The sequence below is a fragment of the Patiria miniata genome, unplaced genomic scaffold, assembly GCF_015706575.1.
Source record: "Patiria miniata isolate m_02_andy unplaced genomic scaffold, ASM1570657v1 HiC_scaffold_6, whole genome shotgun sequence".
Taxonomy (NCBI): domain Eukaryota; kingdom Metazoa; phylum Echinodermata; class Asteroidea; order Valvatida; family Asterinidae; genus Patiria; species Patiria miniata.
Window position 1 is genome coordinate 21,235,064 of NW_024037073.1, and position 21,572 is coordinate 21,256,635.

At 42.2% G+C, this 21,572-nt stretch overlaps 1 protein-coding gene across 1 annotated transcript; it reads left to right on the forward strand.

The window, feature by feature from the left end:
• Positions 1-322: 322 nt before the first annotated feature.
• LOC119742699 (myosin-9-like) lies at positions 323-21,222 on the forward strand. Its single transcript, XM_038218865.1, has 17 exons — positions 323-405; positions 3,656-5,046; positions 6,039-6,216; positions 7,005-7,138; positions 7,819-8,012; positions 9,773-9,979; positions 10,165-10,213; positions 11,711-11,863; positions 12,337-12,390; positions 12,657-12,769; positions 13,173-13,259; positions 13,930-14,205; positions 14,852-15,546; positions 15,811-15,923; positions 16,375-16,461; positions 19,670-19,735; positions 20,364-21,222. Exons 2-17 carry the CDS (start codon positions 3,682-3,684, stop codon positions 20,457-20,459), a joined length of 3,867 nt encoding a protein of 1,288 aa, XP_038074793.1. The 5' UTR covers positions 323-405; positions 3,656-3,681; the 3' UTR covers positions 20,460-21,222.
• The last annotated feature ends 350 nt before the right edge of the window (positions 21,223-21,572 follow it).

Sequence of the window (21,572 nt, forward strand, 5' to 3'; positions counted from 1 at the left end):
AGCAAAATAGAATAAATCACATTCTATAAAATCGGCTACAAGTAGGCTAAAAACAGGGGGAACTACTGAAATAACTGTTTATCGAGTTCATTTATGGCTTGAAAATCGAAAATATTTCACTCACAACTGCCCAACTCCATTCGTCAACTGGGCGCTGACATCTTGGATTTCTTTGTTTGTGTTTCCCTCCTCCTGTGTATGGTCTAATGAGACATCTTACGCGCTCGCCAATTGGTTCTTCATCCACGATGTGATACATTTTGTCCAATGATAAAAGACCTAGCATCGGCACACACGTCGACAACATTCTTCCCGTACAATGCCGTACGCGCGTGCCGTAGCGATAGCACTGCAGAGAGCTCGTAAACGTGCTCCAGCTTCATCGACAAAATCTATCAAATAAAGGTACTTTTTGTTACAGAAAAGGCCCTTAAAATGAACAAATAAATTCGTTCATCTTTATGAATTAATATTATAAAATGTACTGTAAGACTGTTGCTAATTTACTTACTTGCACGAAATATTTATCCTCGGGCCTCGTAATGCCTGCATCGGCTACTCCTAGAACTAGTATGAGGGCCGTGTCCGAAACGGGCTTCCAGAGCTACGGCTACGTCTATTGTCAGCGCGTCCCCGCGTATTTTCTATGGGCGCAGACCTAGACCTAGCTCTAGACAACTGATTCGGATGCAGCCTGAGGCTCCACGTAGCTCTGTTGTGCCCATTCTTGAAAGTCACGCATTCTCGAGAATGGCATGCACATTCTTGAGAATGTGCAACTGGATCCTTGCTCAATCTTGGCAAAAAATAACTCTTCCAGATTGAGCGCACATTCTTGAGAATGCGCGACAAGATAACGGTCTTGTCGATGCCGAGCACCGGCTGCGCTTGGCAAGTCTAGCTGCATCCTCGTTCACTGATTCTCAATAATTATACTGTTGCAACGCAAGGCGCTGAAAAGTAGAGTGGATATGATAAGTAAAGGCGTATTGATATGGGGTGGGGGGGGGGGGGACCGGGAAAATATAATATAATATAAAATAATAATACTAGTGCAAAGAATTCTGATTTTTGGAATAATAAAAGCGGGGGGGGGGGGGGGGGTAAGAATGAAGAATGTGAAGAATGAGAATGAATACTGCGACATCCCATAGTGCTAATGCTATTTCCCATTTAAATTGCCACCAATTTATTGTTCACATCCCACCATAACGTCGCAGAGCTGGATTCTATCTAGTCCCTGCATGCGGTCATACTAAACAGCGTCAACACAGCGTCAACACACTCCAAAGCGTCAACACAGCGTCAACACAGCGTCAACACATCCAAAATGCATTAAAATTGACAAAAGCAGTATGTAACCCATACAGTATGGACAGAAACAAGATTTGTGCTTAAAATCAATAGGTTAAACGTCTGAAAATTGCGATTTTTAGTTCAAGAAAATTGGCTCTCCGTGCCGCTCCGAAATCGGCTGCCGAACACCCGCCATGTTGCCTCAGTGGCAGCGCGGACCATACCATTGTTCTAAAGGGTGATAGCGTTGTACAATAAACCAACAGAGAGGGACGCGGCCGGGGTCGCCAGTGTTAAAAATATCTGCAAAGACCAAAACATAAACACAATAATGATCTACCACTCCTCCGATCCTTAGTCCTCACACAGATCTGGTATCCCTCTGTCTAGTCTGCAGCAAGGCGCCCTCTGTTGTTTATGACAAGATAATGTCATTACCTACACACCCCTACTTGAAATGGTGTAGTCCAAGCTTTGTGCGAAGTCAAGATGGCGGACAACGGCCGTGCAAGTTAAGGTCATTTTTTTCGCGTGAAAATACGATATTTTTCACAACGAAATGGAAACTCAATCCAATGGAAATTCTCTTTTATTGTATGTTTCATAATTATATGCCCTTTTTGTCAATTCAGAATGTGTTTTGGATGTGTTGACGGTGTGTTGACGCTTCTGTCATGTGTTGACGCTGTGTTGACGCTGTTTAGTGCGACCCCCTGCATGATACATGCAGGGACTTGTAACTTGTCTAGCCTAAACAAAGCACTTCCCAGACTAGTTCCCAGTCCTCCGTTATTACAAAACTTCCCATAGTGGGCAGAAAAAAGCAATAATAACAGGTTTAATTTGATTCAAATTATCGTAGTTATACGAGTACAGAAGCATAGCACATTTTCTTTCCTCTTTATATGAATTGTTTCCCTTTTAACCGCTATACAATTCATTTAACATAATTATGTCGTGCAATGTTTGTTAAGATTGGGCAAAATTCATAAATTGTGCACGTGATATTCCCACCCAATCTTAAGAATGAGCGCCCATTCTTAAGAACGCGTGCTCGTTCTTAAGAATGGGCGCTCATTCTTAAGAATGCGCGCCCATTCTCGAGAATGTGCATGCCCATTCTCGAGAATGCGTGATTTTCAAGAATGGGCACAACAGCTCCACTACGTGGAGCCTTAGCTGGAGTTACCCAGCCCTGAGTTTTATCATTGGGTTGTCTATAGACAACCCAATGATAAAACTCAGGGCTGGGTAACTCCAGCTAGTGGAGCCTCATAGCTCTAGGAGTATGCATCGGCTGCAGTGCTGCTAGGAGTGCAGACAGTGGTTGTCCGCAGATTTAATATTTTTTTTGGGGGGGGGGGGAGGCACCCTGATGGGGGGGGGGGGGGGGCTTGCCCGGCTGAGGGAATCAGGTTGGGATAATGGGCAAACACTAATAATATACCAATTGGTTAAATGAATAACACTCATTGTCTGAGTAGGCCACCTACTCACGATAGCTCACGATTTATCTTGGGAAAACCTAGCTGGAGTTACCCAGCCCTGAGTTTTATCATTGGGTTGTCATGTAGGGCTGGAGCTAGTTTTTCTCGTAACCGAGCAGGTTACCGAGCGTAGTCTGGTAGTCAGGTCCCCAACAATTTTTTTGGAAAATGTTCAATTTTGTCCCCGTTACACACTAATTGCAACTGCAACTCACCCCAAACTTGCCTGGAATAACCATTACACAGGTCCTTGAAGTAAAAAAAGGATCCACGATGAAGATTCAGCCTACAATTGCAGTGAAAACAGGAGGAATAACCGCTAACCTGACAACCTTGCAGGCATGGCCAGGACCGCAATTGGTTTGTGCACAAAAAAAAATTGTGTACAATGAATGGCGGTCGGTTACCAGGCTGTCAACTTGTCGTTTTTGCCGGCTGCGCTGGCTGTTGGCGCATGACGTCACGCGGAAGCGTAACACCCGATGACTGTTTCATGCACTATCGGTTGCGGTTCCAGTACCGCAGCTGTGATGCGAGTGGTAAACCTCATATTAGTGCATGAAACAGTCATGCACTAACTCAGGGCTGGGTAACTCAGGGCTGGGTAACTCCAGCTAGGGAAAACCCAGTTCTAGTTTCAATTTTTTTCATGACATGGGAAATTCGCCAATAGGCATTAGAAATTTCCCGTATGTCATGAGACTAGAACTTGGTTTTCCAAGCTAGCACGATTAGGCTAAGTCGTCATCACTGTTGTTAAAATTAAGATAAAGTTTTTAAAAAATAATAAATAAATAAATCATGTCAACATTAGGACAAATAAAAATGGTATAAAACTGGTTCATGGTATTTTTTTGTACTTGATGTTGTAGGTACATACACTGAATATAGACCAAAGATGTCTTCAGTAACAGCACAGACTCAAGCACAACAAGCAGGGAATTCCAAGGAACAGGAAGAAATGGATGAGGATGAAATGGGTACAACAGATGCCGACACCAGCTCGTGGGAGAGCGAACCGCATACTGCCAGAAGCTCTAGGAAATACCACCCTGTCAAAGGAGAACACACTGCAGTGGTCTCTGAGGATGAGGATGACGATCAGGAACCCTTAACAAATGGAGGCATCCCTGAAAATCATGCCTTTGGCGATCAAGAGTTGCTCTCATCTCAGTACTTGAGGAAGACCTTTGGGCTTGAGCGATCAGGGAAGCAGGATGGTCAGCAGGGTAAAAAGGAAGGTGAAAAATCAGGACAGACTCAAGAGAAACCAAAAGACACTGGAGTCCGAAATGGATTTCAAAGGGACGGACAGACTTCTGATGATGCTGGTCAAGACAGAAGTGAGAGCGAGAATGATGACTCACTGGATCAACATCAGCAGGACACAGAAGACATCATTGAAGAGATTGATCTCACTAAAGAGCCGAAACCTTCAATGTTTGGGAGAGGAGCACCGGGGATGGCACAGGCTAAGTTTGTATTCATGCCATCTCTCGGGCCATTCGGCTCAAGCCCCTTCGGCTCTCTGATGACAGGTCTGCTGTCGAGTGATGGAGACGGATTTGAGAACGATGCTGACGTGTCCAGCCAGTCCGAGGCAGAGGAGGCAAGGCTGCCAAGAGCGAAGCCCCAGATCTCTCCGGGTCTGGACAGGAGGGGCCAGCAAGAGAGGTGGGAGCATCTCTTTGGGATGCTGGAGCAGCAGCACAGGCAGCAGGTGATCTTGCAGAGGGAGCACCACGAGCGACAGGTCCAGCTACTCCAGGCGCAACTTGCTAGTCTCACCCAAGAGCAGGAGGACCTCATCACCAAGCAACACCAGGAACCTCTGGGATATGGTACCAAGTCAGCCCCAGATGAAGCCTCATCAGAACAAGGAAAACATCCAGAGGAAGCCAGGAAGCAGGCAAGAAGAAGCCCAAATGGGAAAGACAAGAATGCCTTGTCGCCAAGTTTAACCCCTTCAGAAAGCAGCCAGCAAGACACGTACTCTTCTTCAGGGGACAGCGAAGTGACATTAGAAGGCTCCCTGGCAGACGCCAGTGAGACACTGATGACAACTTGGTCCGATGTCGTGGAACAGAAACAAGCTGAAAAGGAGATAACTGGTCAAGAGGAACAGTCAAGAGTTGAGATGCCAGAAAGAAATCTCCAAGAACCACAAATGCTGAAGAGCAGGGGAGAAGATGATCGTTTCCTCATTTTGCAGACACACTTTGCCCAACAGCAGCGGCAGTTGCAAGAGCAGTATGCTTTACAGGTAAAATACCCATTGCTGTAACTGGTAGTTATGAAATGTACCACGATCCAAAGCATCAACTTTTGAATTGTTAACCCTAACCCAGATCCTACAAAATCCCACTGGTGGTTTTGCATCAGTGAGGAGGGAAGAGCCCAGCCACAATTTAATACACGTGTACTGTACTTTACACACAGTGCTTGATTGATGCCACTGGTGACAATGCTGGTGGATTTTGATAGATTCAGTACTAATGGCTTAAAACTTAAATTAATGGAAACTACATGTTACATGTGTGGCTTTTATGATACTGTACCATATCAACCAAAATCCACCAAAACCAGTGTGTAAAAGTTTGGTGAATTTGGTACGGTTAGGATTAAGGAAGGATCTTATAAAAGGCTACTGTAGTTAGAGTTAGCTCATAGTAACAACATGCAACTCTTATCAAGGTGAGAAACCTACCCAATGGGGCTTATTCACGAGTCGGCCATATTGGATTGAGAGTGAGGTAAAATCTTTATTTTTGGAACTTGTGTAGAGAAACAAAAGCAATGACGTAACAAATTAATACCAGTCTGCTCTGATGAATAATTTAAAATTTGTGATTAAACATACTTTAATGTTTTAAGCCACATTTAAAAAAAGAATGAAAGTGAGGATGTACATGTAGTGAATGAATAGTCTGGTACCATCCCATTCAACAGTTCACAATTTATGAAATAGATTCAGGGAACACGACAAAAATGGCCAACTTGTGCATGAGGCCCATGTGACAAGATTCTACAGGTCAAAATTCCCAAAGCCAATCTGCCTCAGAGTCTGCAGTTGCAAACTGCAACAAGATACAACAATGAAATTGTTTTAATGTGAAGAGCGCTAAAGAACTTGAAGTTAAGGCACTTGCGTTGATGGCCCAATGCATCAAGGTCTTACAGACGTTTACACATGTTGCACTGTCTAGCATCTAGAAGGGTAAGGGTCAGTGTAGTTTTACAATATTTTGTTTTTAGGTGAAACACATGCAACGGCAGTGGGCGGAGCTTCAGACCCAACAGGGACAGCAGCAAGAGGTCCTCCGCCACCTCCTGTCCAGACAACAGGAGAGAATCACCCAGACGCACAGGGACATACAAGGGGTGACGCAAGGCAATGAAGGACAAGAGCCTGGCGAGGAAGCTGATTCGATGGGTGAGTAAGGCCTTTTTAAAGGTCCTTTGCTTGATGTATACAATAGAGTCTGTCCCAGGCCACTGTGGCTCCTCAGACCAGCGTTTATTTCTGGTTTGCTTTGCATGGAAAGACTGAGAACATTTCCCCTGGATAGGATGCAAGTCCATCGCAGGTTACTCCCCAACTAATGCTGGTGCTCATTTGTATGTTCCTTGATAAAGAGAGGCATGTTGGGGTGAAGTGGCTTGCCCAAGGACAAAACATACTTGACATATGGCCAGCAGCAGGATTTGAACCCCTGACCCCTCTGATCATGAGTCACAAACCCTAACCACTAGGCCAGCCCCACCTTGATTGCTGTGTCTACTACATCTGCACCTTGACCCTAACTAGCTTAACTAACATCGTAACTAGCATAACTAGCATCATAACTAGCACAACCAACATCATTACTAGCATGGTACGTCAATCAATTGAAGTCTGTGACCTCTTGACTTCAGTCAAACTTGAACATTGATTGGTCAGCCCCAGGTATAAGATTGTCATAAGTTCAGTGATCGCTTTCTCTAACCTCACTTTTCTTCACTACTGAACTTACTCAAAAGCATGTGCCACACATCCAGTGACGATTACCATAACCTTTCATGACGTTTGCTTTGTTACAAGTTTAGTAAATCACAAAAAAAATGTAGTGCCAGCCAGTATAATTCCACAATTTTATTTTTGCCTGTTTTACAATGCGCTTGTGGGCATGAGATAACTGATCTTTTGAATTACACATTTTCAAATGACTATCTCTACATCAGATGCAGAGAGAAGCACACCTACCTCAGACAATACCAGCACAACGTATTCCGACTTCACTTATTGGAAACAGGCCGAGGAAGACACATACAGAGCCTTGCCAGACGTTTCAATGGAAGACGCTGCAAGAGGACAGGTACCAGACTTGCCTTACATTTGATTCATGTGTGAGCTGTAGAGGGCGCTCTTAAAGGCACGTAGGAACATTTGAAATTACTGGAAGTGTACCTACTGATTTAACGAGCAAATCCTTGCTGAAAGTGAAGATAGGACTGGTACCAAATACCCTGTGGAATTATTCCACTTTGAAATGCTGTTAGTTAATAGAAGACAGCGATCGTTGAATGTGGTTTAAGAAAGTGCGTTAGCAACGGAATCGAAGTGCGAGACCCAAAGACATTATGCATACGTTTTTTCTGTTCTCTGAAAATGTATAGTATCCATTCAGTCGAAACTTCAACAAGTTCGTTGTTATGCATCCTTCTTAAGATTTTGAGGCGTTTGATACTTAAAACAAAACAAGGTGCACAAAATCAGGGTGCCCGCGGATGCATTTTTCGTTACGGAATCAAGTTACGCAACCCCAAAATTGTGCGTGCATTTTCTGTTTTCCCCCAAATGGAAAGTATCGACTAAGCTATAATTTCAACAAGTTAGTGCTTTTGCACCCAACTTAAGACTTTGAGAAAAAAAATGCACAAAAAAACCCCCAAATGACCTATGTATCTGTACCTTTAACTAAGTTTTATTTGGTGGGCAGCCAGCAAATTGTAAAAAGAAACATTTCGTCCTAACCATGTATTTTTTTTAATCCAGGAGGGGCACCAACCAGAAATGTCGGCTGCGGTTAGATCTCCAAACCCCAACGGCCAAGGATCACCTGATCTCGCTGTCCAATGGCCAGCCGCTGGCTCAGGGCAAAGGTCACCTCATGTGTCAGGTCAGAGTTCGTCTCCACGCCGATCTGGTGATGATGGCAACGCGGGAGAGGATGCACAACTTACATCAAGGTACATACGTGAATGTGCAGAGCACACAAATTCTGCTCATTAAAACAGTGTACATGCCAACATTTAACATTATTAATAATATTTGTGGCTGATTCTCATTTGGTTTTTGCTTCAGTATACAAATTTTCTAAGAAGTATGTTTGACTCAGTGGCAGTCAACAAACTGTTCCCAATTGTCGATGTCCGTGTTTTCAATTTATTTTTACAGATTTACTCTCAATGCTATTTTATCCCCCCCCCCCCCAAGGATTTTATATTAAATTGCTGGTTTTCTAGACTACAAAAGTTATTTACTGCACAACAACAGTCACTTAAACCAAATTTTTTAAATGGAATTTAGGCTCTTTAGAAAGGGATTGATATTGAATAAGTTTTCCAGTGATGTATAGAATATGGGAATCCTACAAAATCTGACGAAGTTCTAGATTTTTTTCATTTGCCAGTTTTCATCTATTTTTCTATATACTATGGGCTGTATTATCGACTGCATCTCAAAATACAGACGTGTGACTTTGGCCTGGTTTTGCTCCTGAGGGTCACATTATCTTTACCTCCTTTAGCTTGGTGAAAAACGTGAAAGATATAACTTACATGAAGAGATGCCGTGTATTTATAATAAGGGAATAAATGTGTGCTCCGGAGGTTTTTATCACTCTGTTTAATACCACTTAGAGTCTGGGTGCTGATAATTACCCGAGCCGGAGGCGAGGGTAATTATCAGCACCCAGACTCTAAGTGGTATTAAACAGAGTGATAAATACCGACGGAGTACATATTTATTCCCATTCATAAATACCTTTTCGGTAAAAAAAAATCATATAATTCGTTCAAAACATTCCGATTTTGTTCAACAAATTCACTTTATGCTTTTTGAAACATCCCTCCTGCAAAATAATGGAGTGTTCAGCTGGCGAGTAAGATGAAAACAACCCTTTTATGGAGATTGACGCGCGCGTATCATGTTCTACGCGATGTCGCGCAGAACGCACCTGGCGCGTTGCGTTTTGAATTAAGAACTATAAAATTCTAACTCCCTGGTAGTGTTGCGCATGCCTACGTGAGGATTGTGAACGTTCAACCAATGACACGATAAGAGGCACTGGATTTTTAGGAGTCCATATTTTATTGTGACACTGGAAAAGTGTTTAAGACCAGCTAGCCATGTCTTTATCATCCGTTTAATACCGGCCACGTGACGGGCTCTCGACCAATAGGAATGGCTAAACTGTCTGAGGTATTTATGAATGATTATTTATATCAGGCTTCCAGTGGCAAAACTAAATCAGCGTATTGTATGCTTCCGTAAGAAGTACCAGGATGAGTGCAATGTTATGTCAGTAAAAGTACCTGGATGAGGACAATATTATTTTTGATATTGTCCTCTTCTGGGCATTTTAACAAATTTTGCTGGTTCCCTGCACTGTTGTCAACAACCACAGTGGCAGCTTTGAGCGGCACAAAATTTTACTTTGATAAGCGAAAAGGTATTAATGAATGGGAATAAATATGTGTTTGGTCGTATTAAACACTCTGTTTAAGACCGGTTGCAGTCTGGATACTGATAATTACCCTCGCCTACGGTAATTATCAGCATCCAGACACCAACTGGTCTTAAACAGAGTGTTAAAAACCTCAAAGGCACTCATTTATTCCCTTATTAAAAGTTTTTAGAAGTAACTGCTTAGGTTAGCTAGACAATATTCGGTGGCTCTCCTATCTATTTTTTTCTCCCAAAATTATTTTTTACCCTTTCCTTTCAGTCTGAGACTGAATTTGCGTGAGAAACATGCCCGCCACATCGCTGACCTGAAGGCCTACTACGACAGCGAGATCCAGGAGCTGCAGAACAAGCTGACAGAAGCCGCCTCCCTCCGAGACCACTCCCCCGACAAGGTCACGAGACGAACCAATCAGAGGTTGCAGGACAACTGCGTCAGATTGGAGGCAGCCTTGAAATCGGCCAATAGGTGAGCGTGGTCTTGAGTTGATTGTGGGGTGCGTTGGATAATCCTCGCGTGTCCTTTGAAAAATACCCATTCCGTACCATTTTGTGGATGAAATTTTTGCAAGATCCTCAATCTTATCATATTTGTAAATTTATTTTTATACGTGATTGTACATAACTACTTGATTATTCTTTTCCCAATATCAGCCGGATTGAGGATCTGGAAAACACAGTAAAAGCTCTGGAATCTAGACTGGTAAGTTTATCATGTTTAAAAAAAAAATAATCAATGTTGGATTGGGAGCCATAAGCATTCAGTTTGAATGAGTTTAAATAATGATTTTGTACGTCAAATTTGTGTGCAAACCTTGGAAAATAGCAAATGGGGATCACTCAGAGAGGATACAGCTTTCAGGTAGAACGCCATGGTCCAGTGGTTACGGTGTTTGACTCATGTACGATGCAGAGATGAAACTTTTCCGATTTTAATCGGAAAACCAACTTTTTGAATTTTCCAACGAAATTTCCGATTTTTTTACAGTGTTTCCCACAAAATTTGATTTAGTAAGGATTTTTCTCACAAAATGTCATTTTATTTCAATCATAATTTCGAAGAAAAGTCGATGAAAAGTCGATGGAAATGGCACGTTAAAATCATCGCGAACGCAATTTTAATCTCTTTCACCAGTCGTTATTGGAGTGTTTCAACGGTAGAAACACAGGGCATAACACTGATTGGAGCCTTCTCCGGCTGGACAAAAGGTTAAACATTGACAGGCGACATGGAAAAATCACTGTGTCGCACGTGCGTGCATGTACTGCACGCAATGAGTACCAGCGTACGTACCGCACCGTACCGTCTGCTAGCACATGGCCGGTCGGGAACGGCCCCGAACGGGTAGCCTTGTGAACGATCCAGTGGATAAAATCATTATGTTGTGCGATTTTCGGAGGTTTCAAATTTAGTTATACAAAATACAATGCCTTAAAAATCATGATGATTATCTCGAGGATAGCGAAGAGAGCATTAGCGAAACATTTCATTGGCATTTGTTAGAAGAGAAAGACGATAATACCTGATTTTTCCCCACGTATGAATGCAAGTGGAGTAGTGGAGTTGTGTGGTTGAATGGACATGATTGATGCACCATGAACGGTGCCTTGTCTTTCGGACTTTTCCCTAGACTTTCTCAAGTAAGAAGTGAACTTCTTTATTGATGACTCCGTTACTCTAACCGTAATTCGGGCATTTTATGCAATGAAAACACTGACCAATTTTTTTCATCGTAAAATTTTGTTTGAATCGAAAATAAAGCAGGAGTAGGTGTCCGGAAATTGGGCATGTAGTGTATTGTACATGCATGTACATGTGTGTAATGCAGCGCGGCCCAGATTTCGGACACGTATTTTTCTTCGGCATATTTTCCGATTTTTTTGCCATATGCCAGTTTCATCTCTGACGATGGTGCGTGGGTTTGAATCATAACAGGAACATGGTGTTTATGCCCTTGGGCAAGACACTTAACTACAATTGCCTCTCTCCACCCAGGAGTATGAATGGGTACCTGTGAGGGTCGAGGACCGATTGAGCGCTGATATCGGCTGCCGCGTGGTCCCATAGCCTGATGAACAGGGGAATAAATGCAAAGCCCTTTGAGGTCATTGATACAATGGAAAGTACTATATAAGCACAATTATTATTATTATCATAATAAAACACAAATATTTCTATTCAAAATAAAATTTGAAACAGGGCGAAACCTACACCAGCACCGATTCCTCCGTGGCCAACCTTGAGCAGAAGGTCAACGACCTCAAGCAGCTGTGCCGACACAAGGAGCTGGATATGCAATCACTGGAGAAGAGAAACAGAGAACTGCAAGTCTCACTGGACCAGGCCTACCAGGTGAGGGCAGTAGACACTGCAGGTTTTTGCACCAACAAGCAGCAGACAATAGGGGCAAGTTCGAGCAAGGACCAGTGGTTAATTAGTGGTTGGTTTGTGACGTACCTAGCGCAGGTGCACTGAAGTTGAAGTGCGAACAACTCTAGTCGAACTATTGTCATGTCAACGACCGTCAGGAAATGGCACACAATTATTCAACTCTTGTTGTTTCTCTTTATGTACTTAATTATTGTGATTGTGTATAGTTTAGGACATATTATCGCCAATATTATTGTACAATGGTGACAAAAGTGACATAATCGAAACTAACATGGAAAAACTGTGCAATGAAAATGAAATTGTTATGACAAATCTATTGATTAAACTAGAATACTTTTGCATTCTTTGAATTCCAAACCTACACATTTTTGATGATTTGGTTGTGCAGATTTTAATAATGCTAAAAATAATAATTTTTAATTTCATATCAACAGCTTCAAGATGTTCAAGCAATGGATGAACACCGCGACCAAAAAATTCTTAAAAAGGTGAGTGATAAATTCTACTTGCCCTACTCAGTCAATTATGATTTTCAAAAATTAAACATTTATTCCTTTCCAACCATAGTTTTGAAAGTTGTCTTGTCCTTCCTTGATTCAATAATTAAGGACACAAACAAATTTCGAAAGAACTTAAGAGGTCCGACAGTATTTACATCAACACCATGTGTTGGGAATGCGTTGAAAATATTTAATTCTTTCATTTTTTATGTATCCGTTGCTAATTCGGTATTTTCGTATTATTCCCCTAATAGGTCTTGAATGAATACAAAGCTTTGGCCGAGAAACATGAAGTCACCAAGGAATTGCTTCATGACATGGAGACACAGCTGTATGAATCCAAGGCAAAGATTGCAGACTTAAGCAGGTAGCAGTCTTTGAGCTATAATTGTCAAATAGTGGCCCTTAATGGTGATATACAACATTTACTTTTGTCATATCACGCTATTCGAAGATGTGATTGCTATTCCCTGTAATAGGATAACCGCTGAAAAGTTTGTGTGCAGCGAACGTGTTCCAACTTTGGACAGTGCGTCAAGTTTGCCTGAATATAATTTTGTTATCCCACTCGCACTCTTGGAACACGGAAAATGAAGTGCGTCTGTGTCCCATATTCCACTCGGCCTTCACCCTAGTTGTACATGGGACACAGACGCACTACATTATTCCATGTTCCACTCGTGCTAATTGGATAACTAATAGTGCAATTATGTAAATAACAACAATGGATACATTGTACTTGACGCAAATTTTGTGTCTTTGTTTTGAAGGACATTGTCACATCTGGAGTTTGAGGTGAAACGGATGGATTTGGAGAGTTCAGTAGTGAAGAGACAGAGTCTGCCCAAGTCACTCAGGTCAGTGTCAGTGAGATTTCTGTACTTAATTATCTTTCATTCTCAAGGCGTGGATCATCAGGAAGATGATTAATTTTGTTGGAAGACTATATATGTAACATTCGCCAAGAACTAGAGCTTTAAAGAAAAGCAATTAAAACCTCTCCAAAGGCGATATTCTTTAACCTGTTTTCTCTCTTAACAATTTGTCAAAGTATGTGCTCCGTGCACAAGTACCCCCTCAACGGTAAGAAAAAGAGAGTCGGGGGAGACCACTGGGAGAGACATTTGAACGCATTGCTGACAACGCCTGACGCTCACGTACATTCGTACTTTGCGCTATACACACGTGAACAAACAAACAGACAAACAAAATGCCGTATGCGCACGCTGTGTTTCTGTCCACAGGGCTCTCGAAAGTGGTTAAAAAGCACCCCCTCATGTTGGCGCACGGAGTCCATTTTGCAATAACCCTACCCCTCTCCCAAAAGTTGGTTACCACGTTCCCACAGAATACTGGTTGTTTTTTTAAAGTTTTGTTGAAGATTTTTTTTTGGGGGGGGGGGAATATGGAGAGTCTGCTGTATTCTTAGTGAATTCTAACCTGAACGATACAGAGCTAAAAAAAATATGGTTTGGTGGTTCATTTGCCTCATCTCTGGTAACCTACCTTTTCTTGAAATCCCAACAGTGGAACCAGTTTAAGATCCAGAACCAGCCCAAATACCACATCAGCCACCGTCCCTGCTGCCGTGACTTCACCAGACGACAGACGCTCACAGGACAAAAACCACACCTCAGGGATTGCGAAGGACACCAACAACCTCCCAGATACATCTGCCGCAAACCGCTCCGTGGAGGATCGGAAGTTCCTGAGGCCCAGCGCCGACTACAACATCCTGACGGGGGAGAAGCTGGTGTCGGAGAGTGGAAGCGAGAGTCTACAGTTTACGTCCGACACAGAAAGGTGTGTCGTTGTGACGATTCCTTCGTGGAAAAGCTTAACATCTGTGGGTCCTTGCATGAACTTAATAGATGTGTAGCCAAACATTTATGATAAGTGAAAGGTGCTGACAATTTGTTGATTTATGTGTACATACGAGGAAGGTTTGGGGCAAGTTTCAAGTGAAGATTATTTATTGAGAAGTGGTTGATTTGTTCTTATGTTGTACCTGCGAGCTAATATCTGAATATGAATATCATCAATCAAACAATGGTCATCTCTGCTGTTGCAGTCAGACATTAGAAATGAGTGATGGCACTAACCGTAGTAGGCTGTTTTACTTCTTTTAGTGGAGTAGTAAAACTAGCTTTCCGAGGTGATCTATGGAGTGGTCTGTTGGGAAATATGAGGGAAAACGCTCCATTGACCACCGAGGGAGGCTAGTTTTATGCTACCATCAGCAATTGATATTTGTTGATAATGCCTCACCCTCAGAATTTGCTAAATTTTTGTTATTATTATTTGAGATGTATGATTATTCAAACTTAAATCAAATACAAATTTACCTCTATTTCAATTTGAATTCTGTTGAAAATGAACTTTTCAAAATTACTCCGTACTGATATGTTGTTATGAAATGTCTTATCTTTCAATTGTCTTTCTTCAGCAGCCTAACGCAGTCTGAAGACAACAGAGCCAACTTGTCGGCCCCGGGTCGCCACAGCGACCTCGGAGTGCCCTTCGACACCGACATGGATGAGGAGCGCCCCCTATCTCCGATGATGAAAGCGGCACGCCAAATGGACATATGGAAAGCAGAGGAGAGCATGAACGCGGGAGACAATCAGGGACTTCTCCGGAATGGTCTCAATGGGATGCACGTGACCGAGAAACCGGACGACAGGGCGCATAGGTCAACTGAGCATCGCCATAATCAGAGTGCCAACAATTCTAGTCAGTCCTACCTCGTTGACACCCAATCCCCCAGAGGAAGACTGGACGGTGGACCCTTGAGCCAGGATTCAAGCATTCACATTTGGCCGGCTTCGGACAAGGGGACCCAGCGTTCCGCAGTACCGCCTGCCCCAGCGTCACAGCTCGGTGCGGCCCTGGCGCACAGCTCTCCCAAGCAACTGGCCCGGCAGAGCTTAGCCAAAGCCATCAAACCAAAAGACCACGATATTTTTCCGGTCAGAGGTGCAAAGGAAAGCCCGCCAGAAACCTCAAAGCGGGGCAGCCCGGCCGCGGCAAGGCAGTCGTTTGAGAAAGCGCCCTCTTCTGTCAGGCCGAGAAAATCGAAGGAGTCACCGAGGAGGCAGCTCTTTGGTGATGGTAAAAGGAGTGATAACAGAAGGCTAGTAAAAGGTAGGATTGCTTCACCAATGCATGCTAGGAAAAACATGCAGAGAGTAATGTTCTATGCAGCCCCGTGCAGTTCACATTCAAAAACACTTATTTAACCCATTAACAACTGTACTACATTGTATGACACTGTGCTTATTCACAGTTGAGTTCATATTACTGTAGACACTTTGAACAGTTTTGAATGCTACACGGAGTAATAGGCAGGCGGTTTCGGGCGCTACAGTGGCTTATCGGTTATATTATTTTATTTCTTTGAATTCAAAGGAGAAAACATTGCTGATTTTGTTCTTGCCAAAGTCCGAGCTGGTGACGTCCAGACCAGGGCAGATTGGGAGGGTCTAGGCTCATCAAGCAGTCAACGCAGTCAAACTCCCAAGGTAACACAAATATCATTTCAACCCAGAATCAGTGATTAACTTGAGTTGAGAGTTGCATTAAATTTTGAGTTGTTGGAGCATTTTGTTATGTCTCTCTCAAATGTTTTTTTTCTTGTATTTTTAGGTGTTTGTTTTTTGTACCTGAGCTGAGATTCTCTTCCTGGTTGGGAACATTCTTTTTCTTTCTTTTCTAATGTTTTGAAGGCTACAAAATGTTCAGAAACAAAATGGTCAGAAATTTAAGGAACAAAAAAGAAAATAGGTATTAATGGTAAACACACATCCAAAGAATGTGGATTGTAATTCGCATTATTTTTCTTCAATTCTCCACAGAGCAAGAATGCATGTAAGCAAAATAGGATTGGAAATGTAAAACTTTCGTTCTCTCAACTATTTCATTTGGATGCATTTTGGCATTTATTTTGGACTTTTCATTGCTTGTTCATCACAGAAACAGACAGAGACGAGTTTGGATATCGTCCAATGCCTCAATGATCATCAGAAGAAACTAGACCAGCTCATGATGGAGAAACGACAGGTACAAATATCACTCAATGTAGGCATGTCTCTTTGTTATAATGTAATGATTGTAATGATGTCACCTGTTTGAATAAAACCACTGCCCAACTTTCTGAGTCTTAAACGGAATATACAACATTTGCAAACATTAAAAAACAAAACTACCAAATTATTATGAAATACCTTACTGGACTGTTAGTGAATGACAGTCTAAAGCATTCTGCAAAATCATGGCACCTGGTGTGCTGTCATTTTCAAGAAAAGTGGTATTTTTGTATCAATTTCCAATTGGAAAAAAAAACTGGCTTTTTCAAATACTGCCCCCAATTTACTATATTTAGTTAGTCTGCATTTTATCTGCAATCGATAAAACACTTCTGAACGGGTACAATCCAGCTAGACTGATTCCCCGACCTTATAATTCCCCGACGTCTATAAATTGCTCTGTTTCATCTTCAGTAGAGGTCAGGGAATCAAACTATATGACAAGATTGTTTTTCTTGGTGTTTCCAACATCTACAAACACAAAACTTCAAACAAGTCAGTGTAACAATATTTGCTATAAAATACTAACCCCCCAAATCCATCCATTTCTGAAAATTACAGCAAAAGCAAATGTTGTATATTACCTTTAAAGGGTGCACAGAATAATATGTGCTTTCTCACAAAAACATCTTCGTCATTTTCATTGTTAGTCACCAAGGTGAGCCTTAAGCTGGTGATATGGTCTTGAGAACCACTGGGTATGCAATGCGCACAGGGGGAGGGGGTGTAAAAAGTCGGCGTTTCATGCGTATGTACTTTATGGACGGCCCAATACCGCCCGAGCAGTGTATGGTGTTCTGGATGCATCAAGGAGTATAAAATACAGTAAAGTAAAAAGTAATAGAAAAAAGAAATCAAAATTCAAACACTTTCGATCTTGGGCTGTGAGTAAGGATGATTAGCCCCCAAATTACCATTAAATACCCATCTTGTGTATGTGTGCAATGCGTATAGGGGGAGGGGGGTACCTATGTCCCATGCCGCCTGTTTGTGTCAAGAGGTTTTGTGTGTGGCCCTATAGTGCCTCTCTCGTTCTGAGTACTTTTTTTCTACCCACAACCGGTTAAGTAACAACTCGCATAGAAGATATTTTATAAATGTTTTTACTGCTTTCTTTATCCACTTTAACCCATAAGTCACTGTACCGTCCCAAACCACCCAGCCTGTATACCTTTATCATGCTGCCACCATTTTAGTCATGTTTCCTGTATCCAATAACAGTGCTGAATGATAATGTTTTTTGTGCAAAAAGGAACCTTACTATTTTCCCTTCCAGCCTTGCTTTGGTTACGTTGATTTGAATGGGAACAAATTCAAGATGGCCGCAACATGATAACGGTCTATTACTCCCTGTAGCACCCGAAAATGCCCAAGGACTCTATGGTTTTATGGATTTTTCTCTGAATAAACACAATGTAATACAATGTAGTACAGTTCCTGATGGGTCAAACACTTTTTAATTTTTTTTTGCCTTTTGGGCTAAGAAAGTTTGTCACAATGTAGGTCATTTTTTTAACCTGCAACAAAGGCGAGTGACTCCAACGGACTCTAAGCCTTGGGGGAAGCATGATTGAAGTGACCAGATAGAGATGGACACTAGGGTTGAAATAATTGAGCGTGGTCATTGGGCCAGATTGGATGAGTCAGACAGCGGTCAGCTCTTGACCAGGCCAGCCTAGCTTTCCTGATGAACCTATGTTGTTGTTGTTGATCTCGACCTTTCCGAGACTTTCCTCGGACCTCATATATTTTATCATCTGTCTAAATTTTAAAATATTTAAGTCAAGTAATTAGTTTTATTATTTGAAATGGAAAAAAAAAAAAACCTGATGTGCAGGTCTATTTTCAATGCGTTTTGCATTTTTCATGGTCAAAACCTCACCCAGACTGTTGCAGACTTTTTGGAAAATTATTGTCCCAATTAAATCTGTAAAGGTAATATACAACACTTGCAAAAATAAATATAAAGCTATCAAAATTATGAAATGCCTATACTTGACTGTAAGTAAACAATAGTCTTAAGCATCGTGTGAAATCGTTGCGCCTGGTATGCTGTCATTTTCTAGAAAAGTGGAATTTTGTATCATTCTCCAAAGATGGTTCGCCAACCATCTTTGGAAAAAAAATCCGGCTTTTTTTCAAATACTACCCCAATTAACCAAATTTAGGCAGTTCACATTTTGTTTGCAATCGGTAACATACCCGTGAAGGGGCATAAGCCAGCTAGTCTGGTTCCCTGACCTGACAATTCCCTGACGTCTATAAATTGCTCCGTTTAGTCTGAAGTAGGGTCAGGCCAGGAACCAGACTACAAGAAAAGCATTTTTTTCTCAGTTCCCCCCCCCCCCCCCCACCGATCTCTATATAAAGACTGGATAGCGGATATCCATACACCATTCCCAAAGTAGACTTTGCATATTGACCAATTCGCCCCCGGTCTCACGAAGGTAGCCGCGTATAATACGAACGTTCTACGCCTATATACAGCGCGCGTTGTATCAACAGTTGACGCGCATTTTGGTCACGTACACATAATGATGTTCTAAAAAGGACACATTTCTGTAGTGATTATTATTTCCAAAATGCCAAAAAAGTGTTCTGCGGCATTAAAAAAGTAAAACCACGACGTTAGAAAAATTGTAAACCTTGATCAGTGGTGGTGGCCAAAATATAAGTCAAGTGAACCGCGAAGTTACAAAAGAAATCATGCTGTCTATAAAGACGGCAAACTTGTCCTTTGTAGATCACCAGCCGGTCTCACCAATATGGCGTCAAATTCATTCATTGTGCGGCTCTTTATCTGCTATCCAGTCTTTATGTAGAGATCAGTGCTTCCCCCCCCCCCCCCCCCCCCCCCCCCCCGGCATCCATGAACACAAAACTTAAAACAGGTCGGTGGAACGATAATCGCTATAAAGTACTAACCCCCAAATCCTTCCATTTCTGAAAATTACAGCAAAAGCAAATGTTTTATATACATTGTACCTTTATAATATACTTTGACTTGAAAACCATCAAACTCTTACACTTGCGGTCCCAGCATGTCTCGCTGTGGATATTCATTCGTCATCCTAGTCATGTTTTACGTTAACGCCACATGCAATCAGTGAAAGGTTATTTAAACGTGTGATGAATGTTGCACATACTGTTAGCATTAAAGTTGTAATGTGCTTATCCTGCAGCTGGAAACGACACTCAGTCATGTTCCAATCTCAGGAAGGGTGTCAAGACAGACACGGCAGGATGAGGTATGTTATTGGAATATCCTTCCGAGGAACCTACCCTGTAAATGCCGAGAGCAGTGTTTATTCTTACAGTTTGACAATCCTGAATCTCAGTAATGATGAATCACATGAATGTGCGACCTGCCGACCCCAAATCAGTACAGACCTTTCTTTCGTTTGTAAACAATGAGCGCCATTTTGTATGGGCTGCCTGCCACTGGGTATATATTGAAGCCACGGTTTGGTAACAGATTTTGCCAAAAGTTGCACATTAACATCCTCATTTTGTAAGAAAGAAGCATTTGCATTAAAGGGATATTACGTCCTGGAAAAATGCATTTTAAAAGAGATGATATTAATTGGAAAGAGCATTTAAAAGTAGAATTTAAATGTCCCCACCAGCCTTTGAAAATTGTCCAGTTTGTGTTATTCTTGCTAGAATGAATTTCGATGAAAGTCAACATTTTGACTCTCACAAAGTGAGCTGTTGGGCACTAGTCGTGAATCACTGAACGCCCAACAATAATTTTACTTCTGTGTTTACTTCTGGTGTTTCCAAATCTTGCTGATTGGGGAAGTGCTGGTGTCTTTCTGTGCCCCGGACAATATGGCAGCATTTTCTCTATTAAATGTTTTTTTTTTTTCATTTTAGGAGCGGCTTGAGCAGCGACTGGAACATGTGACCCGAGAGCTTGGATCAGTCCGGATGCTACTTAGGAAGTACAACGCCCTCAAGAGCTCAATATAGGCCAGTTAGTCCCGACAAAATGGGTTGGTTTGTCTGTTTGTTTGTTTTTATCGGCAAGTCAGAGTCAGTTTTTCCTTTGAATTGGTAATGTGTTCAGTAGGATGGTACTTGAATGAACTCTGTGCATTGACAAGAGAGGGCAGCGCTTTGTAACCACTTTTGAGGCTCCAGTGGGTGGGACATACTGCGTGCACGTACTGGGGCAAATTCGCGCAACAACCATTAGTCAACCAATGGTTGGTTGGTGTCAAACAGTGCGCACGCGCTGTAACGTTAAAGTGCGAACGACTCAAGTCGAACCATTGTCAACATGTGGTGGTCACGGGTATGTTTGGATTGTTTATGTTCTTTGACCTGTTGAATGAACTGGAAGATACGTTCGAAACGAGGCTATTGATAACCAGCGATGCGACCAGGCCCAGTAGGCTGGTTCCAAATAGTCGACTAACGTAGTCCAACCATCGTCAACTAGACAGAGTTCGGGCTAACTAAGTCGAACTATGGTTGACAATAGTTCTTGTGCCCCTGGTTTGCGGGTATTGACTAATTATATTTTAAGGGAGCACAAACCCGTAATGGGTTTGTCTCACAGTCACTATGTGGACATGTGAACAAGAGATGTCCACATAATGCAGGTTGTGTTGACGTTATGTGGACTAAGCCGTGTCCACATAACGTTTCACCCTCTCTGGAAAACAGGTTTAGAGGCATTTTCGGGTTGGGGTTATTCGTCGCAGAATGAATAGAAACATTCAAGAAAATCCACACACAAAAAATTGGGGGTTGAAAGAGTTTTCACAGTTTCAGGAAAGTTATTTTTTGTACCGAGTTTTCTTAACTGCCAAAAAAAAATGGGGGTGGAAAGAGTTTTCACAGTTTCAGGAAAGTTATTTTTTGTACCAAGTTTTCTTAACTACACGAAAACAAAGGAATGTCCACATAGCGTATGTAAAACAAACATGAATGTCTTTGCGTGAGTGACAGGTATCATCGGCAATGTGTTGGAATGTTCCTTCCAGTGGTCTCCCCCAACTCTCCCTTTGTAACCGTTGAGGGGGCCTGTGCACGGAGCCCATAGAACAATTATCGTGGTCTGAAGAATTACCGAACTGC

Excerpts from the sequence above, each read along its gene's own strand:
- LOC119742699 (XM_038218865.1), top strand. The coding sequence starts at position 3,682 with ATGTCTTCAGTAACAGCACAGACTCAAGCACAACAAGCAGGGAATTCC. Across the intron at positions 7,139-7,818 it reads AAGACGCTGCAAGAGGACAG|GAGGGGCACCAACCAGAAAT; the intron begins GTACCAGACTTG and ends TTTTTAATCCAG. Across the intron at positions 15,547-15,810 it reads TAACAGAAGGCTAGTAAAAG|GAGAAAACATTGCTGATTTT; the intron begins GTAGGATTGCTT and ends TTGAATTCAAAG.